This window comes from Centruroides vittatus, unplaced genomic scaffold (assembly GCF_030686945.1).
Source record: "Centruroides vittatus isolate TY-2023 unplaced genomic scaffold, ASM3068694v2 contig_18, whole genome shotgun sequence".
NCBI lineage: Eukaryota > Metazoa > Arthropoda > Arachnida > Scorpiones > Buthidae > Centruroides > Centruroides vittatus.
In genome coordinates, this window is record NW_027121101.1 from 3,417,332 (window position 1) to 3,439,491 (window position 22,160).

At 31.9% G+C, this 22,160-nt stretch overlaps 1 protein-coding gene across 1 annotated transcript in view; it reads right to left on the minus strand.

The window, feature by feature from the left end:
• Positions 1–13,476: 13,476 nt before the first annotated feature.
• Positions 13,477–22,160, minus strand: part of LOC136969566 (pecanex-like protein 4) — a 45,821-nt gene continuing 37,137 nt past the window's right edge. Inside the window, exons 9-12 of the mRNA XM_067263783.1 lie at positions 21,292–21,394; positions 15,169–16,333; positions 14,910–15,096; positions 13,477–14,832 (exon numbers count right to left, since the gene is read on the minus strand). Coding sequence (XP_067119884.1) covers positions 14,578–14,832; positions 14,910–15,096; positions 15,169–16,333; positions 21,292–21,394 — 1,710 coding nt within the window. The 3' untranslated portion in view covers positions 13,477–14,577. The remainder of the gene's footprint in view (positions 14,833–14,909; positions 15,097–15,168; positions 16,334–21,291; positions 21,395–22,160) is intronic.

Genomic DNA, 22,160 nt, shown 5'->3' on the forward strand with positions numbered 1-22,160 from the left:
GTGCAATAATTACTGTCATCGACAATGCATTAACATCTACACTGACTTAGCTACCTCTGTTTTTGCACTAAACGATGACAGGAATACCCATTGCATTGTTAACAAGATAAATTGGAGCACCATTAATTCTAACAATCGGTATTCTTTGACATGTATTACAGGTCACCAAGGGAATAATGGCAATGACGGAGCAGATGAACTTGCTAACGAGGCAGCAGGCATGTTTCTGTGTGATTGCATCTAAATGCTCAGCCACTCAGCTCAATAATATCCCAGATAAATACTCACAATTACTATCTGTAGCAAAGAATGTGGAAAGGTGAGGGCACTGGAGAAATCACTCATCTCTTTTTCCCAACAGTGGACTCGATAAGGCACCTGCAAAAAAGCAGCCTCTCTCACAAGGAAATTCAATTTATCACTGGGCATTGTTATTTTTTCAGCTGTCTGCCGGTCTGATATTCAGGGCGATAAGGATTCTGTACTATGTGGGGAGGAAGATGGCTCTATTCGCTACCTTTATGAGTGCCCTGTTATGAAAGAATTTCACTTGGAAATCAGGATGGTGGCAAATTCCGAAGGAGTCAACTGGCCCTGCTCAGCACAGGCACTTATCAGTAATCAGGCTTTGCTTAAGAAATAATTAATTTAGTTTTAATTCCATATGGGCTCTGTAACAAAAATATATTAAAATTGTTTTGAAATATTGCTGATATTTCTAAAGATAATCTTTTTCAGTAAAATGGTTGGAACACACGACATAATTTCTATTTAAATATTCTGGCCCTTTCGTCTTCAAAACCTGCTCTTAATAACCCACTGAGTGCATCTGAAAATCAATATAAATCAATATAAACAAATGGGAATCTGTAAAAGGATTTGCGATCACTTTGTATCTTATAATTAAAGCAAATAACCCCTCTTCTGCCATTCTAATTATTGTGAGATATAAAAATGTTCAAAACTTTATATTAATACCCATGACGTCTCCTTATATACGCGGTACAAATGGAGTGAAGCAGTGGCGTAGCTAGGGGGTGCGATAGGTGCGGTCCGCACCGGACCCCTGGAAAGCGATAGGCCCATGGGGGCCCCAAAATCACAAGAAAAAAGACCCGAAAATTTTCTCGGGGCCCACAAATCTGGTTCTGCGCCGGGCCCGGAGAACTGTAGCTACGCCACTGGAGTGAAGTGTAGTCATTTCCTCGAACCACTAGATAACGGGCAGAAGCTTGTCGCCAGTTTTCACAAGTTTCCACTATTGTCGTAATAAACTATTTGCTATCCATCCACGTTTCCTACTAAATAAAATTATAGTTGTGTTTTAAGATAATAAAATATAGACAAAAAGATGATAAAATATTTATTTCGTTGCATTTTTGCAAGTTTTGTTAGATCTTACATAGTCTGCAATGCTAGATGTCGCTAGTTCGCGCTTTCGCCACTACAGTACAGTACATGCTAATTCACGAGAGTTTCCACTATTGTCGTATAAGTTATTTGTGGATAGTGATTTAATAGAAAAAATAACACCAATAAAACAAATCAAATGCAATAAGAGCAGATTTTTTAAATTAAAATCTGAGGTGTTAATTTAATTTTATTAAATTGAAACAATTTTTTTTAAATAAAACATTTTTACTTTAAATTAAGATCCTAAAACGCGTCGTGATCAAAATGGTGTCAATTTCTCACCGAAATAATATATTGTGTAAGAGACATGGTACAGTACATTGCAGACCTACTAAAAACAATTTATGTGCAAGTGTCCTGCGTACAATAAGAAACTGTTTATATGGAAGTGTTACTTGTCTATACTTTCAACACCTGGTATAACAAGGTGACGGCCGGATGTTTGAGCTGTTAAGACTTCAGTCTACCGCTCTGAGATCGATTTCGGGCTGTTGAAGAACCCGGGGCGGGGCGGGGCGATCTGCACCTGGTGTGTCAAGACAGTCCAGCAGCCCAAATTGTGGATATTCAGAAACCGACGATGGGTAAGATTATAACGGCCCTCCATAAACAAAACAAAAAAATCACCAGCTGCCATATTGCGTGTGATGAAATATACGATGAGCACGATGATCTTAGGTAAGAGTTAGCAATACTGAAATAAGAGCGAGATTTGTGCGCAAATAATTTGTTACCATAATAAATGTAGATTTAATAACAGAAAAATTCATCACAAAGCGATTATTGATGCGAATGTGTAAAATTCCATTTAATCCATTCAAGATGTGTGCAATTACCAGAGCCCCTTCGGCCGCCAATTTAAAGTGTTTTAAAATGATTTTTTTTTAAATTTTAAAGCACACCTTTAGTATGAGAAACTCTGCCATACGAAAATGAGAGAGTTTGAACAACAAATTCAATGCTCCAAATCTATCTTTACTAATATTCACCTGCAGTCAGAATTCCGGAAAGGCGTCGTCCATTAATTACGTGTAGTTTTTGAGCCACTTTCAATCCCCTCCTTCCCTTTTGCCTGAGCAACGCCTGGCTCATCTGCTAGTATATATATAAACAATAATCCTTTGCGTGTTTTACGAGGTTATATGAATGGGTATTTTTCAATTTCTGAATTTCCTTCCCAGACTCCCCCTGAAAGAAACCCTGCGGAAGTTCAACCTCTGGGTCTTGCTCCAGGCCGTCACTGACAGAGCAGAGGTGGTTCTCCCTGGGTCGTAGAACTTTCGGAGATAGATGTTAAACCTTCCGTGCTCCGTTAAGAATTGTGTTGTGTGTGGTTCAGTCGAATCATCGTCTGCCGAGACGAAATTCTATAGAGGGGAAGAAGCGTCTTGTGATCTGCTTCTCAATCTCGCTGCCAGTTGTTAACATTCTCGTTCCACAGATGTTTGAGTCTGGAGGCTAAAAGAGTTGCGTATGCAGATGTAGTAGTAGTATTGATTTAAAAAAAGACACGTGATCAATCGAAATAGTATGATTTGTTACATGCCTGATGATTTCTTCTTACGTGTCGCAGATTCGCCATCCCTGGCCTAGCAGCTCTGCAGTATCTCTATCGTGTTCCAAAAAACACAGTGTGTTTTTATCTGGCGTTCTTTCAGCCATTTATGAGGCTTTGAAGCAATTTATTAAGATAAGGGTGCAATCTATTAAAAATTCATGGAAAACAAGTCTGTATTTGTAACATTTATTCAATAACACAGCATACATATTCATTCACATTGAATAGCTTTTTCCAAGGCAATCTGAATCATATCAGTCTATTGGATATTGGTATTAGAGCAAAAGTATGACGAATTGGAACGAACAATTATTTATTGTGACATAGTCACAATGCCGGGCAGAAATTATTTAATCCTATTTTTAATTTAAAATATATGCGACCTCAAATTAGTAGCGTCTTGGCCCTGTACATCATACTTTTCCTGTTAGCAATAGAGTTGTGCCGGTCATCTAGTAACTCCTTTCAGGTGAAACTTTTTGAATTAAAATAACGTGACTTCCGGTTTGAATCGGAAGTTCGCATGTAATCGGGGCTTTCTGCCTCTAAGATTTTCATATCCGGTCTCGTCTTTCGTCTATTTAACTCCTTTCTTGAGATTAGAGGAGGACAGACAGTGTTTAACAGGACTTTACTTTTTCAAATTGCAATCCAATAAATAATTAAGAATAACACAAAAATTAAAACCTAGTATGTATATCTGTATATAGGCCTAACCAAAGGTTATTATTCAAAAAATCAAGCAAAGAATAGTTATTATGGGAGCAAACGAATAGCCATCTCTTCAACTCCAATTCTGAATCAAAAGTGGAGTTATTTTGCATTTCCTATCCCTACACAAAGACATTCCTTTTCCCTTTTTAATCTTTTCCACGAATTCATGCCAATTCCACAGAAGTTAACTGGTGGTCCTTTCGAGGAACAAATTGTAGACCCTCACTTGATGTAACATACTTACATGCTGCTTCTTTGTAACACACACATCCCACAAACTGAAACCGACACTGGTTTCAGTTTGTGGAGACAGAACATTTTGCTTTTAATATAGATATTTAAAAGTCAAAATATGTATATATGTTAGGTAAAGGATTCTATATCATTCAATGTATTTGCACCAAATTTTGCATGAATAATCTTCAACACTGTAGGAAAAATAACTTGGAGGTCCTCACCCTAATCACTCCTAAATCCCATATTAAACTCTAGCAATTTTTTTTCTTTGGGGTTTCATTACTGTAAATACTTAGGTCAATAAAATAAATGTACATTTTAACTTAGTTACTTCGACCATTGTTTTTATCACCATTTTGAAAACCAACCAATGCATGGTACTATACACGTAGCTGATATTCTTAAATATTATAGTACTATGTAGGTATCGATCTTTACTTCAAAGTATGAATTAAGCTTTTCTTCAAGTTAAATGCATCTCATCATTAATAAATCATTCTTGTATTACTCTACTTTTATAGTTTGTCTTTGTTATATTGTTAAAGGGTAAAAAAAGTTAAAAATCTACCCAAAGATTTTGTTTCAGGTCAATATTTGACTGTATTAAAGTTCATTTCTTTTTTCTTTGTATTAAAAAAATACTGAGCCAATTTCATATTTTGATACCTGCATGAAAATCAATCATGCACTACAAATGTATAAAAAAAAAAAAAAAATTAGTTTTGATAAATCCAACATTAAATTTATATAGTGTGTATACAGCCTACATAACCTTAATACAGTAGGTAAAACCATCAAAAGTTTTACCTGCATTAAACTATCACTTTGAATTATTTTTACTATTATTAATCCAATGAAACTAAGATTTGGTTTGATTAGCTTCTATTATAATTATAATCATAAATACATTTAACACTTCAGTTTTATCAAATAAAATATATCATTTCTTAAGAATAAAGTGTTTATGTAGAAATTTTAATATAATTTTGAATAAACTAGTGATGTCAAGTTTATTTTAACTTGCATTATTAAGTGCAATTTGCTCTCATTATGAATCTTATCAAACAAATACATGTTTTATTGTAATAATATGCATAAGCTTAATTATAAAAATGGTTAATTTGGATCTAACAAGTTTTACATTAGAGTTTATTGGATTAAATGAAGTAATATATTACATTACACTAAAATCAATAAATCTAAATATTTCCTCAGATACCAGATTAATGATGTAGAACATGCTTCTGTTACAAACAAAAATAGTGAAATATCAGAGATTTCCTGATGAAAAAGAACTCTTCTTATTGGTGATGGTGATACTTTTCAAGCATTAGTCCTTTAACGGCATCCATTTTAGAATATCAAACTTGTTTGGGCTGAAGATAACTACCTGGATATTTATATATATCGAATGTTCGATCAACAGTTCTACATCTTGCTTCTGGCGCGGGTATCTTAGTCCTTTCTGTAATCTTTTAGATGAGTAAGTATATAAGCGGGAATGGCCACTATGCAACTCACCATAACAGCCATATGAGCGACTTTTTCTCTTGCAGAAACACGTCGTCTCGGTGGGCCAACTACTAAATTACGTTTAGGAACTAAAGCATTCATTACCGGCGATTTCAAAGCAATATTTCTTACCACGAAAGACATGGCGACTATATCCGCAACACACTTTCGTACGATCACCTTGATTACGATATCGAAGCGAGTACGGCGCCACCTACAAGAAGTTATGTTTGCGTAATTATTAATTTATTTATTGAATAAAAATTATTCATTTACCTAATATTTGTTTTCAAATACTTACAGTATTTTTTTATTTTGCTACTGATAATTTTTTATTAAAATTTTATGGCGTTGTTTAGAATTATTTTTACTTGATGTAATATTTAATATATCGTCATATTTCTTGAACATCTTAATATACACGCTGTAACAAATTTCTGTATCCATTTTCCATAAATCTAAATATTTTAAAATTGCATCAGCAATTCACTGTGACTGTTAATCGACGGCCGGATGGCCGAGCGGTCAAGGTGGCTTACCGCTCTGAGGCACCCGGGATTTAGGGTCCATTTACACACAACAGTGTCGTGCCGGCACAGTGACCGTTTGGTGACAACGACGTCGAGCATGGCACAGTGATGAGTATTTACACACAACAGTGACGTGACCGTGCTGTCGGTGAGTGATCATGGACTTTTCTGAGGATGAATTGGCTATGATAGCTATCTCTTTGGATGAAGAAGAAAAAGAAATGCAATCGGAAAAGCGTACACCAAGCATGAACAAAAAATATCAAGAGAATGGGAGTTTCATACTCTATAAAAAATCGAGATGACGAATCTATATTTTTTGAATATTTTCTAATGTTCATATTTTATTAAACAAAACAGAGAAATATTCATTTTGTGCCCAATGTCCATGTATGTCGAATGAAATAAATCAAAACAGGGTGTTGATGCACGATTTCAATTAAATGTTCGTCATCCATTTACCGTCAGTGAAAACATCGTTCCCGTCAAATGTACTTTCACGGTATGGTCACGCCACTGCCACTGCACAGACTGTGACGGACGAGTCTGGACAGGGTGGTTTAATTTATTGTTTGGTTCTTATATACAGTGGAACCTCGCTTAACGAGTATAATTTGTTCCAGAGTCTTACTCGTAATGTAAAGTGACCAGATATGTTAGATTGAAATGCGGGACGCTTCTGTGTTGTGGGAGCTAGAAATGGGGTGGACCTCCAATATACATATATAGAATAATAATAACTAATTCATTAATAAATAATTTAGTAGAAAAATATATAAATACATAAATAAACTTAAAAATAACTCTTTATAGAAAAAATAAATTGTTTTTTTTCCACAACTTGATGGCGCTATTTGTATATCTGTCATGGTATGCCTAGAACGGCCACTAGGAGCGCCCATAGATATTTATTTAAATTAATAATAAATTCAGTATATTATTATTGCAATAGGAATTTATTATTGAATTATTGAAATGAATATATTATTTATACCACGGAATGACACCGTTGCTGCTAGAACGTCCACTACGGGGCGTCCCGGGCTACTAGTAGTAAAAGAAAACGACAACTTTGTGCATTTGACAACTTGCGAACATGTTGAAAATGTTACATGACCAAATGCGGGACACTTTCCGGGACGGTGTTCAATGCGGGACTAACAACCCAAATCTGGGACAGTCCCGCACAATCCGGAACGTCTGGTCGCCTTATCGTAATGCGAAACAATTTTTCCCATAGAAATTAATGTAAAATACGATAATGCGTTCCACGCCGAAAAAATGCTGAAATGTTTTATTTATAATGTTTATTAAAAAAAAAAATTGTACAATATACACTGTTAAGGAGCGTGAATCATCATCATCTTTTCTTCTAGCGCAGAATGAACCATCCTGGAATGAGAATTCGATTTACAAAAACAAAAACAAAAAAAAAATCACAGCTAATATGTTTGATAAACACTCCAAACGATATCTTGGGTTATGTAAATGCTATAATTAAATATTAGAAATTAACTGTCTACTGCTAGTCAAAGTAATTATGTTTCCATCTCGTATTAAATTTAATAATTATAAATAGTTAATATTAATTCAGGCATTTCTAAAATTTAATTTGGAATCGGTCATTAAATTTAATGACCCAAGAATTTGGCATATCGTTTGGCTTGTTTATTATATAACGGGCAATGGTTGTTGATGTTTATAAGTAATATGTGTGAACACAAGTTTGGAAAAATATGTGATCACAAGCGACACTAAGACGCTAGAGGAACGAGTGCTAAACACAGATTAATAGAGCATCCCGCATGCGCACAATTCAGGACTTGCCCTCTCCTCATCTCTCGTTATGCGAAATATCGCTCGTTAAGCGAGGCAAATTTTTATAATTTGTTTTGCTCGTTATGCAAAATATTATTGTGCGAGGTGCTCGTTAAGCGAGGTTACACTGTACCGTATACTGTACTTGTTTCGTAAATATTTCAGAGAAAGCTAAACGATTCTGTTTAGGGAAAAAATAGCTTTTATCCTGAAAATAGATACACTGAATTTAATAAGAATCATCTCGTATTTAATCGAGAAATATTCTTGGATCCTATTGAACCCACAGAAGTTTTATTATGCCTTTTTTAAAACGATCTTGTATCTGAAGTGAAATTTTCTTGTTGGAAAACTAACCCTCTAGATTTGATAGAACAATGGTTCTCAAAGTATTTATCTGTTGACCAATTGCAGTTAATATGGACTATGACAAGCCAAACGTCTTGTTGGCAAGAAAATTCTTGATTGCCATGGCAGTAATGAAGAAATTGATGTGGGCCATGTATTTGACATCCTTGATTTAGGGAATGATAATCTTATACGACTTTACATATACCACTTTAATTTATGACAGATTACGTTTCCCTCTAGATAGGATAAATTAAATGGCAAAATAAATTACAACTATCTAGAACGGGGATTCTTAACTTTTCTTTATGTCTGAACTGTTGCAATATGGTTGCAAAGGGGTCGTATGTGAGCAATCGGCATGGCTGCCAAGACAGACTCTATGGTTACAAGAAACCGTTTATTTGATACAAAAGAAGCTTACAAGAAACCGTTTATTTGATACAAAAGAAGCTTACAAGATTTCCGTCATCTTGGAAGTCAAAGTCGGTGGCGGCCTCTGGGTCTTCCTCCATTCCAAGATAATCCCAAAAGGAGTGTCCCTGATTCGCAGATGAAAGTTCCTTCAACGTCACCATGCTCCGAGGGAATGCGGTCAACTTCTGGTGATGGGAAGATGTTGATCTGAGGTAGGGAGACGTAGACAAAGATAGGCATGAGACACACAACAATTGGTCCAACACTTGAAATTTTGGGACATTCGGAGGAAGAAGTCGTCACATCCTCAAATTCCCAGGTTTTTATTCATATCGCCCTTTCCGATGGGTCGCTTTTCCTCGTTCTCGCTTTCCAAGAGGTTGACCACTCGTTACTAAGTGTAACAAGATATCAGCTTAGATCGCGGGAGAGGTTGAAATTGATGTTTAATTTGATCCCTCAACCAGAGATGGTCGATTTTAGGCCTTTCTATTGTTCATAAGTTCGCGTCAGTGTTTTCACACAAAAATATTATTTCTAGCTTCTATTTCTTTAAAAAATAATTTTAACGTGAATTTTAGTAAAGGTTCAGACCTGTCCAGAGCCTCACATCTCCATCTTTCATTTTCTGTTGTAGTATCTCATTCTCATCTACTGAAGTGCCACAATTCTTTAATTTTTTTCGCAGTGTTGATCTTTGTCATTTCTTAAAATACTCTATATGTTTGGAGCTCTTTTGAAAACTATTTTGGAGCCTTTTAAGTCTGCTACTTGTTTGATAACATTCTTAATATGCTTATTATAAGTAAACTTGGCCGTACTACTTTTGCTTTTTTTCCCCTGCTTTCTTCATTCCTTATAATTAACCCTTCTATTGTTCTTGCAGTATATCTCAATATTGTAGCTGTTGTAAATAAACAACAACTAACCCGTTATATATAAAGACCAACAACTGCCGAATTATCGGGCTAGCAAATGGCTATAGTAATATTAATAATTTAAGTTAATTTGGTACTAGAGTTAAATTTAGCAAGAGATGGCGCCTAACTCTAGTACCAAATTAACTTAAATTATTAATATTACTATAGCCATTTGCTAGCCCGATAATTCGGCAGTTGTTGGTCTTTATTGTAGCTGTTGTTTGATTCTGTTTAGTTTTTTGTCTGTCAATAGCAATACAAGTTAATAAGTGCTCAAAAAGTAGACAGTTTATATTTGTATGGATCATTTGAGCCAGCCAGATTGTACAATGGGCTGTATGTGGGTTTTACCTACAGCCCTGTAATAATGTTACCTCTCTTGAACTCAATATCTATGTTCAAAAACTGGATCCTTGTGGAACTTTTGTTCTAGTCTTAAAACAAAGAAGTTCCACAATCCATCTTTGTTGTTTCTGTTAACTATATGCACAAACTAATGAATTTTCTTGCCGATTTTCCAAATTATGCAAACATTGTCTACATATGTTTTGTAAAATATGATATCCGTTATGAACCCATTAAGAACATCTCTCTCTGATTTGTGCAAAACTAGCTCACACAACAATTCAGACATTGGATTTCCCATGAGGACACCTTTCTTTTGTATACTTGTTTCAACAACAGAAGTACAATTCATATCACATTAGATTGGTTAATTCTATCACATCATTGGCATAATTAGCTAACTCTGGTCTTTTGAGGAATAAAAATTAAAAGGTATGAAGAAAGCAGAAAAAAGCAAAAGTAGCATCACCAAGTTTACTTATAATAAACATATCAAAAATGTTATCAAACAAGTAGTAAACTTAAAAGGCTCCAAAAATGGTTTTAAAAACAGCTCTAAACATATACAGTATTTTAAGAAATGACAAAGATAAACTAAGAAAAGAAGAAAAGGTAAGCATATAAAAAATACTGTTTGAGAAATGGTAATTGGGAATAAAAAAGACTATACAGTCAAACCTGTTTTTATGCGGGGGATAGGGACCGCATTAAAAAAGACGCATTAAAAAAAAATCGCACGAAACTTCACGAATGGCTGTAAAAAATAGTTTTCGCAACACAATTAAAAAATATTTTTTTTTATGCGGTCAACAGGGACTGCATAAAAAAAGTCTCACATAGAAAATAACTCAAAACCGTACGAAATAGAATTTATTGACAACAGATGTCAGCACTTGACTGCATCGTCTGGTCTATCGTCTGTTTTACATATTTTTGTCCAGGTGGTGTTTTGTTGACTTAAAAAGTAAATTATTTCATTTTTCGCATATTCATGCAATAATATTACTATAATAAGTGCATTTATGCTATAATAAGTTTATTTAGCTATAATAAGTCAACGTGAGACATGACGAATCGCACGAAACTAGTCGCCAACTATACCGCACAAATAAAAAATTGCACAAAAAAACCGCATAAATTAAAAATTCGCATTAAAAAAATTGCACATAAAAAGAGCGCATAAAAACAGGTTTGACTGTATTGGCATCACAAAAAGGAACCTAGCCGTTCACCTCAAATAGCATAAATATAGCATTGAAAAAGGACATTATAACATCATATTGTCCGAGACTGCAGAACTAGAAGACTCTACAGTCAAATGGAATGAGGCTAATATCATTAGAGCACTATGTTACCCCACACTGACCACCAGTGAGAAAAAAATTGAAATTTATAAAAGCATATTAATTGATGGTTGCATTAATGCCAGAAATGCAGAAGGGTTACCTTCGACATGAAAATTCAACATAAAAAAAATTGCAATACTCGTGTATTGTATATAGAAAGGTGGATACAAACAATATCTTTTATTTGTTTACTTTAATTTGTTTCTTATTTATATTTTATTTATTTTGTTTTATTTTTTGAATTTTTAATTTATATGCTTAAATTATGTGTTCAAACATTCCACGATGGAATGTTCCATTTAAAAAACGTTCAGACGCAATGCGTTTGGACGTTGATGACAACTTATAGAATTTAGGTTGAAAATGTATGTGATGATATAGATAAATATTTCTCAGCAAGCTTAAGATGGTTACAAAAATTTGTTAATTATTTCCCACTGCTGAGTCTGATTTTGATTATATACAACATATCAATATATTTTAAATAAAAGAATTTTATTAAATTTTTTGAAGATTATATACATATTGTTTTAAAAATTTTTATTACAAAATTTCAAAAAATACAATTAATATAATAAAATAAAAAATTTAATTATTTGCATAAAATATGTACAGATGTAAATCTACTACTACAATATTTATTTTGTGACTTTGCCTGTGCAGAAATGTGCGTAATTTCATATGAGTTGTGTGTACCTTCTCTAGACTCTTAATTGGTGATGGGTTCATTCAAATAAAATAAAAAATAATTGATTATTCAAAACATCTGAAATGATTTTAGAATTATTTGAATGAATCATTTGTCCCTTTTGGATATGTTTTAAACTTAAAATAAAGAGAAAATTGAGAAAACAGTTACAAAATGTTACAAAATATAATTATTTTTTTTGCCAAAAATATTTTTGATTCTAAAGGAAATAATTTTGTTAATTTTAATTAAAGGAGATTAATTTAATTCCCATTGGGAAACAATGCACTACACGGTTGGGCGGTTTCCTATCACATGCTGTAAAGACTAATGATCAAATCAATGAGTAATTTAAATTGTGTCTTGATTTGTTCCTGTGGTAAACAATTGAAAAGTTTCAGTTTTAGGCACATTTATTTAATTTTATAAATTAAAGTGATTATTTAAATACAATTAAAAATAATGTAGTCAAAAATTGTCAAAAATGTTCATATCTTTCTATTTTAATGTGGAAAATGCAAAAATGATTACATCATCATTTTAGCATTAAATATCTGAGAAATTGCAAGAATTTAGTTGAAAGATGGAATTAAAAAATTCATTCAAATGAATCCATCACTAATGATAATTCTCAATGCTTATTTAAAAGAAACAATTATTATTTTTCTAAAAGTTACTAATTATATATAGGCCTATTATTAAAAAATTACCATTATTGGAACTTATATAAAAATAAATCTATTAATCTAAGTTATGTGATGCAATATATACATACAATTTCAATAAACTCACTTTGCCAATTAATACATTATAAAATCTAATTTTCAGTTATCAAAGTTTACAGTTTTATGACTTCTGATATATTAAATATAATAAACATCTTTAAATGAAAATATATATCTCAACATTTGTTTTTTTTATTTTCCTGATATTATCACTTATTAATCAAAGAGATTTAATTTTATCGTTTAATGTGTGTTTTTTTTAATAATACCAACAATTTTCAGAAAAATAAAATTAATATCATCACACATAAATGTGTGAAACATACAATGAAATCTTGATTCATTGTTTTTGTCAGGAGATCCAAAAGAACTATGGACATATAAAAACAATAGATGTAGGGACCTATATAAAATACTGAATAGAACTTCCTCAAAAAACTGGAACAATATATATAGATTCGAACATACACCTAAGCACTAATTTTCCAGCAAATAAACGTAAACAAACTTACACTTTGAACGTTTTCGGCCACAAATTTATTGGCCTTCTTCAGGAAAACAACGGATAAAAGTGTTCTATAAATAGAACAACGCCGTGTTGTACATTTCAAAAGATCATAAACGGCTGTGACGTATTTTATGAGTCTAGATAGTGTTTCCAAGCCATTGAAACAGGAATGACATCGGTGTTGATGCAGGTTCCATTCCTGCTAGCCTTGTAGATCTCCACCGCATCTAAAATTTTAATAACTTGCCGGTCAAAGACCTTGTGAATTAGCTTGGCTTTTTTCCATTGTTTTCCTGAAGAAGGCCAATAAATTTGTGGCCAAAAAAGTTTGAAGTGTAAGTTTGTTTACGTTTATTTGCTGGAAAATTAGTGCTTAGGTGTATGTTCGAATCTATATAAAATAAATAAACAAATAAAATAATTGCATTTGCAAATTTTGATTGACTAAATGCATACAACTAAACATACACAAATGATATTTTTTCCATTAACAACTCCAATCTACATTACTTTTTAAAAAAGCCAATCTTCATTTGTTTAGTAGCACTTTTCCTTTTCAAACAGAACTGAACAATAAGCTTTCAATATTCATAATGTTTGCTTGATCTCTTTCAACGACAATGTGAAAATACAAAAATGTTCTTATGAGTTTGAATGCACTTCAGTAAAACTCAGCACTGGCTCAGGCTTGGCTTCATCTTTATCATCACCAACTTTCATTCCTTTCCGCTGTTTGATGGGTAAGACATGTGCACAGTCACACAGTTAACTGTACACACTCTAGACTACTACTTGCTTTACCACATTCCAAAAACATGTCTGCTGTTACTTTTATCAATATGTACTAAGCAACACCAAAAACAAACATTTTTATGAAAAAGTAACACCAAATACATAAATATTGTTGTATTTATGTATTTGGTGTTGCTGTTTCTTAAAAATGGTTCGTCCAGAATTAATGTTATTCAGGACTAAAAATACTGACCAATAGGGCATTAATCGAGGAACAAGTAATATGGATTTAATTTCCATAGTTTAAATAGAATTTGCTCAGGACTAGAAGTTGAACAATGTTTTTGGGAAAGGGGTACATCTAGGAATGATAGATCAAGGTTTATTGTGTATCAAAATTGTCTAATATTTTATGTTAAAAGATCTGTATGATATTTTAATGGTTGTTCTGAGCTTTTATAAAAAAAATAAGTTTAATTATTTATACATAAGGTTGAGAATTACACTATAATAATTTAACAATATAAAATTGAAAAATAAATAAAAATACAATTATGTGTAATGCAAGAAAGGCACAATGGCATCTGAATAAGACAAGTATGTACAGTACAGATAAATGAGAATGAATGAATATTGACAATATAAGCTTGCTTATATATATTTTTGAAAATGCTTTGATTCCTTTCTTATGTACATCATTTAGCAATAAATAAATCATTCCATAGAGAATTTTGTCATTAAATAATTCTTTGTAGTTTTTTAAAATTCATAACAGAGTTGAAAATGGTATTGGCATGGAAGAAAACACAGGATATCCAAGTGGTGGATTGGCTGCCTGAACTGTGAGGTTGCGCAATGTTACTGGTTCTGCTTGAATGCTATATCTTTCATCATCGTCATTAGTTAAATATAATAATTCAATGCATAAACTACTCCAAATGCTTTGAACAAGAGCAGAATTTAAACTACCAATAAAAATGGGTTGATCTTCCAAAGAAAGCAGATGACTAGTATAAAGATCCTATATTGTGTTATAAATTTTTATATAAATATTTTAATTTTTAAATAATAATTATGGAAATAAATAATAATAATTACCTGAACAAGATCATAACTAATAGAAAATAAATATGGACAATTTCTAAGAACTGCATCTTTCCAGGCCTGATCTCCATCAATTCCAATGTGCCAATAATCATCATACTCTTGCAAATATTCATAAAATTCTTCATCACTAGTTATGGGCCCTATCAATGTTTGGTCTAAAGACAATTTTACTGAATACCTAACAGAAAAATAAACATTTTAAAATTTTATTCTGATAAACCAAATAACTTATAATTAAAATATAATATACCTATAAGAAGTTAATACAATTATATATAAATCTTGACAGTTCTCTAACCATTCTTGTAAAGGTGACGATGGTAATGTTCCAAGAAACAGTTTACAGACTTCATCAGGTCCATGTACAGAGAAAATATCATAATGAAATGCATGATAACAGTAAGTGATTATTTTTTCATATATTTTTGGAATATTAACATCATCTAATAATTCATTCACATTGAGCTCTTTTATACTTTCTGCTAATATCTTTACTGTTTTATGAAACCAATCAATAGAAAAATTTACTTCTTTTTCATGATAAAGATATATATTTGAAGGATATTTCATCCAATCTTTTGGAGGAATCAAGGGAGAAGATGAGTAATATATTACATCATTCCATTTCTTTTTTTCATCAACATTAACATCTTTTGTTGAACTAAGATTAATTTCCTGAAGACATCCAGGAATTGTTATTTGCTGGTTTTTTGGTGTGTCTTGATTTGAATTTTTCATTTGAACTTTTTCTATTTTTGCATATGTGACAGGATTACTTTCTATAGGATCATCATCATCAGGCCATGATGAAATTGGGGAAGGGGAACGCACAACTTCTGCCCATTTTTCATTGTTTCTATGTATATTTTCAATAGGTTGAATTTGAAATTCTGAAAAACTTTTAAAACTTTCCCTTGATAAAGGTCTATTAACTCCATTTGGATTTATATTACATTCAGATGAATATGGCTGTTGGATTTTTCTCTTGATACTTGAAACTGGTTTATCAATTTTAGACTGAGATTTATATTTGTTTGAAATGATGTGTTTTACTAACATCCAAGTAAGTATCTTTGGAAATTCTTCTTTTATTAAATTTAAAGTGTCTTTACTATGTATAATTCCAGTTAATACATTCCTGGCATCAGAATATGTCTTTGCTATTGCTACATCACATGGTACCAAAGTATTGAATATATGTGGGTTTTGAAGTTTTCCATCATCATCGTCTCTTTTAAAAGACTGTTCAAATATTTCATCAACCTGTGATGCTTCCAGGGTATGGCAAGAAGTTTCTTGTAATTCCAATCCTTTTATACTAGTTTTACAGTAATTAAATCCTCTTTCTAGTATATGAATCCATAGAAGCCTATCTTGAAATCGTGCCAGGAAAAAATCTCCATTATTAATGAAACCTGTAATAACATTTTTAAACTTTCAATTAATTCATGTTTTAATTTAAATTCTTATTGAAAATAATAATAAATTATTACTTTTATTAAATAAAATAAAATATAATTTAAAAATTATAAATTACTGTAATATTCATAGTAAAAAATAGTTATAGCATTCTGAACTGCTTGATATTACAAACACAGCTTAAAAGGAGGACACAAAGGCAATGTGGAGACCTTATCCAATGCATGGTGACTGTTATATTATTAAACTCTCATACCCAGTGGCGGATCCTGATAAGCATTGTGAAACTGTCTTATCCCCAAAGAAAAATAATGTCTCTATTTTTATTTCATAGTAATTAAATAAATTATTATGCACACTTAAAATAAATATTTATTAACTGAAACCAGCACCAATCAAAACAGTATACAAGATAAAAGTGATTTTATTAGGCTTCACACCATCCTGTGATAGTATTGTTAAACAGTGCAGTGACATCTCCCACTCAGAGAACAGTACATCTCATTTACATCTAATGATTCAATGAAATGCTTGAGATAGAACAGCATTGTTAGTAGTGCTGTTGCAATGTGGCTGCATGGCAGGAATTATTGATTGGTTCAGACAGAGTACTCCTTGACCTGTAAATGTTAATATGAAAAAGACAAAACTTTCTAATCTTAAATTAATTTAGTTTAATTAAATTTTAAAATATATACAGTAGAGTCTCTGTAATCTGACATATATTGGACCAGTGAGTGTCAGATTACAGCAGATTGTTGGATTACTGGATTTTGTATGTATGTTCCAATACATACTGTACAGTAAAAAAAAAAAAAAAACACATTTGGTTTACAGGTTACTTTATCATATTAATCACAATTATGACTATTTTGCTGACTGTACTTGCAACAACTAGCAACTGACAGTATATACGTCGACAAATGGTTATATGAAAATTTCATGTGTGTGAGCATCAGATTACTGGGAGCATCTGATTACTGGATGTATCACACTGGCAAGTGGACTACAGAGACTCTGGTGTATTTTGTGTGCACAATGTATACTTTGTTATGTAAAATAGTAGTTGTTACTCAATGTCCAACATTAGACAGCAACAAGCTGCCACTGCTCATATTTCATAATTGTTTAATACAGTGGCGTGCCGTGACATTTGATGACAGGGAAGCTGTGTTTCTGAAGAAGCCGACTTCCAGGGGCAATCAGTTAATTGCGCATCAGTGATGGTTTAGGGCAGGGATGGGGAACCTGCGACCTGCATTCATATATTTTGCAGCTCGCAACGCGTAAAATGTGAATAAATATATCAATTTCCCAGCTTAATGAAGTATGCAGCAAAAATTCAAATGTTATTTTTACAACTTATGTTTAGGAATAGTTTTTCCCACAATGAATTTAGTAAAAATTAAAACAAGAAACCGGCTAACAGACACATCAAAACTAATTTAAAACTAGCAGTGACGAATATTTAACCAAATATTTCCAATATATTACGTTTACATCAGTTCCAGAAGCTAAATTAAGTATACCTATTCTAATTTATAATTATATATGAATAAATAATTCTGATTTACCAACATTTTTTTTTCTCTTTCTCTTATATGCAGCCCACATCAGTTCAAAAGTCTTAAAATGCAGCCCTTACATAGAAAAAGGTTGCCCATACATGGTCTAAGGTCTATTCGTATTCATTTGTTCAATAAGCCAGTAAAAACTGTAGACTTCTCTAAATGTATTTTTAATATCACAATTACATTCTGAATCACTAGCCACGATATAAGGGCTAAAATTAAAAATAAAGTATAAAAACTTACTCAGTGAAATAAAATGTGCGACGGATATACATACCTGGTACAATATATTGTTCAATTGTATTAATATACTTGTAAAGAAAATTATAATTAAATGTAGCTTTGTAAAGAAACGTACATAAAATTAACATAAAATATTCTTTACTTTTTAAATTTTAAAACAATCCACTTAGTCAAATAGCTTGATACGAGTGGCTAATGATGAAATCAAAGACGATCCAGGTAGGTGTGCAATGAGTGCATGCCAAATCCTGAGGGTGCCGGTACCAGTCAATGTCAAATGCCTCTTGTCACATCACTAGTGTACCTCAAAGGACGCGACAGGGTTGTTGTAAATTATAAACGTTTCTCACCATAGCTGTAAAAAACTAAATATGTTAAACTTAATACTAAGTAGATTGTCCGTCATTTGTTTTTTAACTAATTTGTTTTAGAACCAGTGTCCACGAAAATTTACAACTTTTTAGTCACTCTCATTGAACTGGAAAAATTTCTGTCTTTACTATCTAATGTTACGAAGAAATCAGTCCCCACTGTACTTGGCTAGAGATTGGTTCGGTTAAGCTTCTGTTTAAGTAAAATTCCGGCTCTTTCGGCAGGGTTTTATTTATGTCCCCAATGCCTTAATCTCTTAATTACTTAATTACTTCTTAAGTAGAAATAAGTTGAAACCAGTTACTTTGTACCTGAATATTTATAGTCTTGGGAAAAAAGTGTCTTTTTATGACAATGGATATATAAATCGTAAATTTAAGGAAAATAAATTCTGGAGCTTTTTTGTACCTTGTGCGTCTCGTCCTTTAAATTTGGTTGTAAATGATGCTGCCAAAGTAACAGTTAATTTTTTAACATTGTACAAGAATTGTACACGTTTTTTTCTACATCCCCTTATAGACGGGACAAACGAAATCGTAATATCACTGGTTTACACATTGAAATCCGTAAGTAATATAAGATGGGAGAGCGAAATAAAAATATCAAATATTTTAATGGAAGTTTTTTAAAACTTTTGTCAACTATACAGAACTATCATAAAAACATAACCCAACCGATAGGAATTTACTAGTAAGTTATAAATGTACAATACTTATGATTCACATAATCGGGCGAGGGCGGGTAACAGCCCAGAACCGGTCCGGGATAGAATCATTGGAAGCAGTATATGTGTGTGGCTTCCACCACCTAATCCGCGTGAGGTTGGTGCTCTGTAAAGCACATGCGCCAATGCCTATAATCTGGCTGCTTGGAAGCTGACCCAGTTTCGACAATACAGCGCTCCCATTTTGCCACTGATATTTGAATATACAATAGCAATCTTATTGTTTATTTCACATGTAGTATAGAAATTTGTAATAAGATACATAATGCAATTATAATAAAATATTAATTTTAATTAATTCAAACTACATTAAAATATGAAAATTTATATTTCAGAAAATACAAGGGAAGCGGCGCTTCCACCGCTTCCAACGATGGCACACCACTGGTTTAATAACTGTTTTTATAATGCAACAGAAAATTTAGAACAATGGTTCCCAAAGTTGGTGCTACCACCCCTAGGGCGGCAAGTAAATCTAGGGGGTGAAAAGAAGGAAGGGGACAGCGGGGTGCTGAAAGCAGGGTCTTGACTAGTAAGTGACCATAGGCAAGGATCTGAATCACCGATAACCTTTCCCTTTCCTCCATTAAAATGGATAGGAATAAACATTGCATTTAATGGTTTCCAGATGTAGCAGATGTAGAGAACAATGTATGGTAAAGACACAAAGTGTGAGGTTCATAGAAAAGCTTTTCTAAGACTTTTCCAAGCCTTTCTCATGGAAAGGAAAACAGGTTGGGGTATGTTTGGGGGGCATTGGGAATTTAAGGAATCAATGGGGTGGTGGCTTGAAAAGTTTGGAAATCACTGATCTAGAATCCTAACATTTGTTTTTGCATTGTATTGGGACATGGGAATTTTACATTTATTCTGATGTAAATTACCAGATAATAAAGTTTATTTCTTTAGTTTTAAATTATAATTAAGTTGAAATATAACAACAAATAGCTGTCAATGTAAAAGGAAACAAATGATAAAACAGTTTACACGTTAGAATAAATTATTATTGGCATATTTGTTCTGATATAAAAAATATATTGATGGTCAAAACTTTCTTTTAAGCATGCGGTGCATGCTAAGCAAGCCCAGAGAATTCACCCCTGCAAAATATAATTAATAGAATTGCTTCATCTTATTATTTACTGGTTTAAGTTGTCAGAGCCGATTGCACCCATCAGTTCAAGATGATATGAAGTTTGGAAAAACAAAAAATCAATTTTAAAATTTTACTGTATACTTCAGTTTTGTCAACCATCGGTAGGAAATTAACTATTCCTGTTGTAGCCAGAGTGAGAAAAACTATTTTACAGACCAATTTATTACATCATTCATCAAATCATTATTTTTTGCTTTTTATTGTATTTAAGTTTATTTCTTGAAAATAAATAAATTTAAATCAATTTTTCATAATTAACTAATAAAAGTGAAATTCTTTTGGCTATTAAGATGTAGTGTGTTTCTTTATGTACTCAAAAAGTTTTTCCATGGTAAATTCATTATATCCATTTTTTGATTCTCACCACCAACTTTAGTACAACTTTTTATAGGGAAATTTTACATAAAAATATTCGGATACTTAGTGGTATCTTTCTTATAAAAGGAATCATAGTGTGACATTTTAAAAAAGGGTAAGGTCGGAGTGTGAGTTGGAGTTGCACTTTGCAAATTTGCCAGAGTTGGAGTTGGACTTTTTTTACTGACTCCATCACACTACATAAAGCATCTCATACATTTACTGTACACTACATACATTACACAGTAGAAAGCAGCAATATTAAATACTTGCCACTTAGTCTGCAACTTTTAAATATAAATACATTATGTTTTGTACTCTTAGTATAATGCATACATAACAGTTGTTTCAGTACATGACGACTTTAATCTGGCTTAGTGCATGAAATCAGTGTCAAATAAGTATTGTATTTACACCATAATAATAAACTATAAGAGAAATCAGTACATTGATATTATTTGTATATGCTATGCTGTCTGGAAATTTATGAATATTTTCAATAAACATTAATTATTAATTATATTTTTTTACCTAAGCTTCCTCTAGAAAATGATACTTGTAACTCGTCTTTTAGAGATGATACCATTTGTTGATAATATACATTATCCATTGAATGACTTGGAGTTATTCCTACCTAAATGTGACATAGAAATAGATATATGACATTGCAATAAATAAGAAATTTATTTTAGAATTTATTAAATAAATATTAATGATAATTAACATTTAATTTAGTGATTTTCATATAAGAATTTCAAGAAGAAAAAATGTAAAAATCTTTATATAAATTTATTGATGTTATATCATTTTTAAAAATGTTTATAGATTAAATATTTTAGTTTAATTTATAAAGATATACATGTATCCCTTGCTTAACATGGTTTAGCTTAATGCAGGATTTGATTAATAAGCAAAATTAACTGCAGAAATCCCTTTTTATGCATGGCAGAAGTTTTAATTAATACTACTTTAACAACTGTCTTTACTTAACATAGATACGTTTTTTCTGAGCAAATACAGTATTAATGATATTTGATGATGACTCAGGATATCTTCTATTTGAAGTTAAGACCATTTACAAAAATACAATATTTTTCGAGTCTTTTCTTTATCCTTAGTACAATCATTTAATGTGAAAAATGTCAGATCTTCTAATAAAAGGCTGACATTTGATATCAATTTTAACTCTGTGTGGATTTTTATCTATTATTATTTGTCATTTTGATGAAGTTTTTTCTTCAAGTCGTTTTAACTGTTACTTCTATGGTTGTGTAAATAAGGATAAAGAAAAGACTTGAAAATATTGTATTTATGTAAATGGTCTTAACTTCAAAAAAAAAAAAAGAAAAAAATATTACTGAATTAGTTATTTTCATCTATTAAAATAAAAATATTTGTTA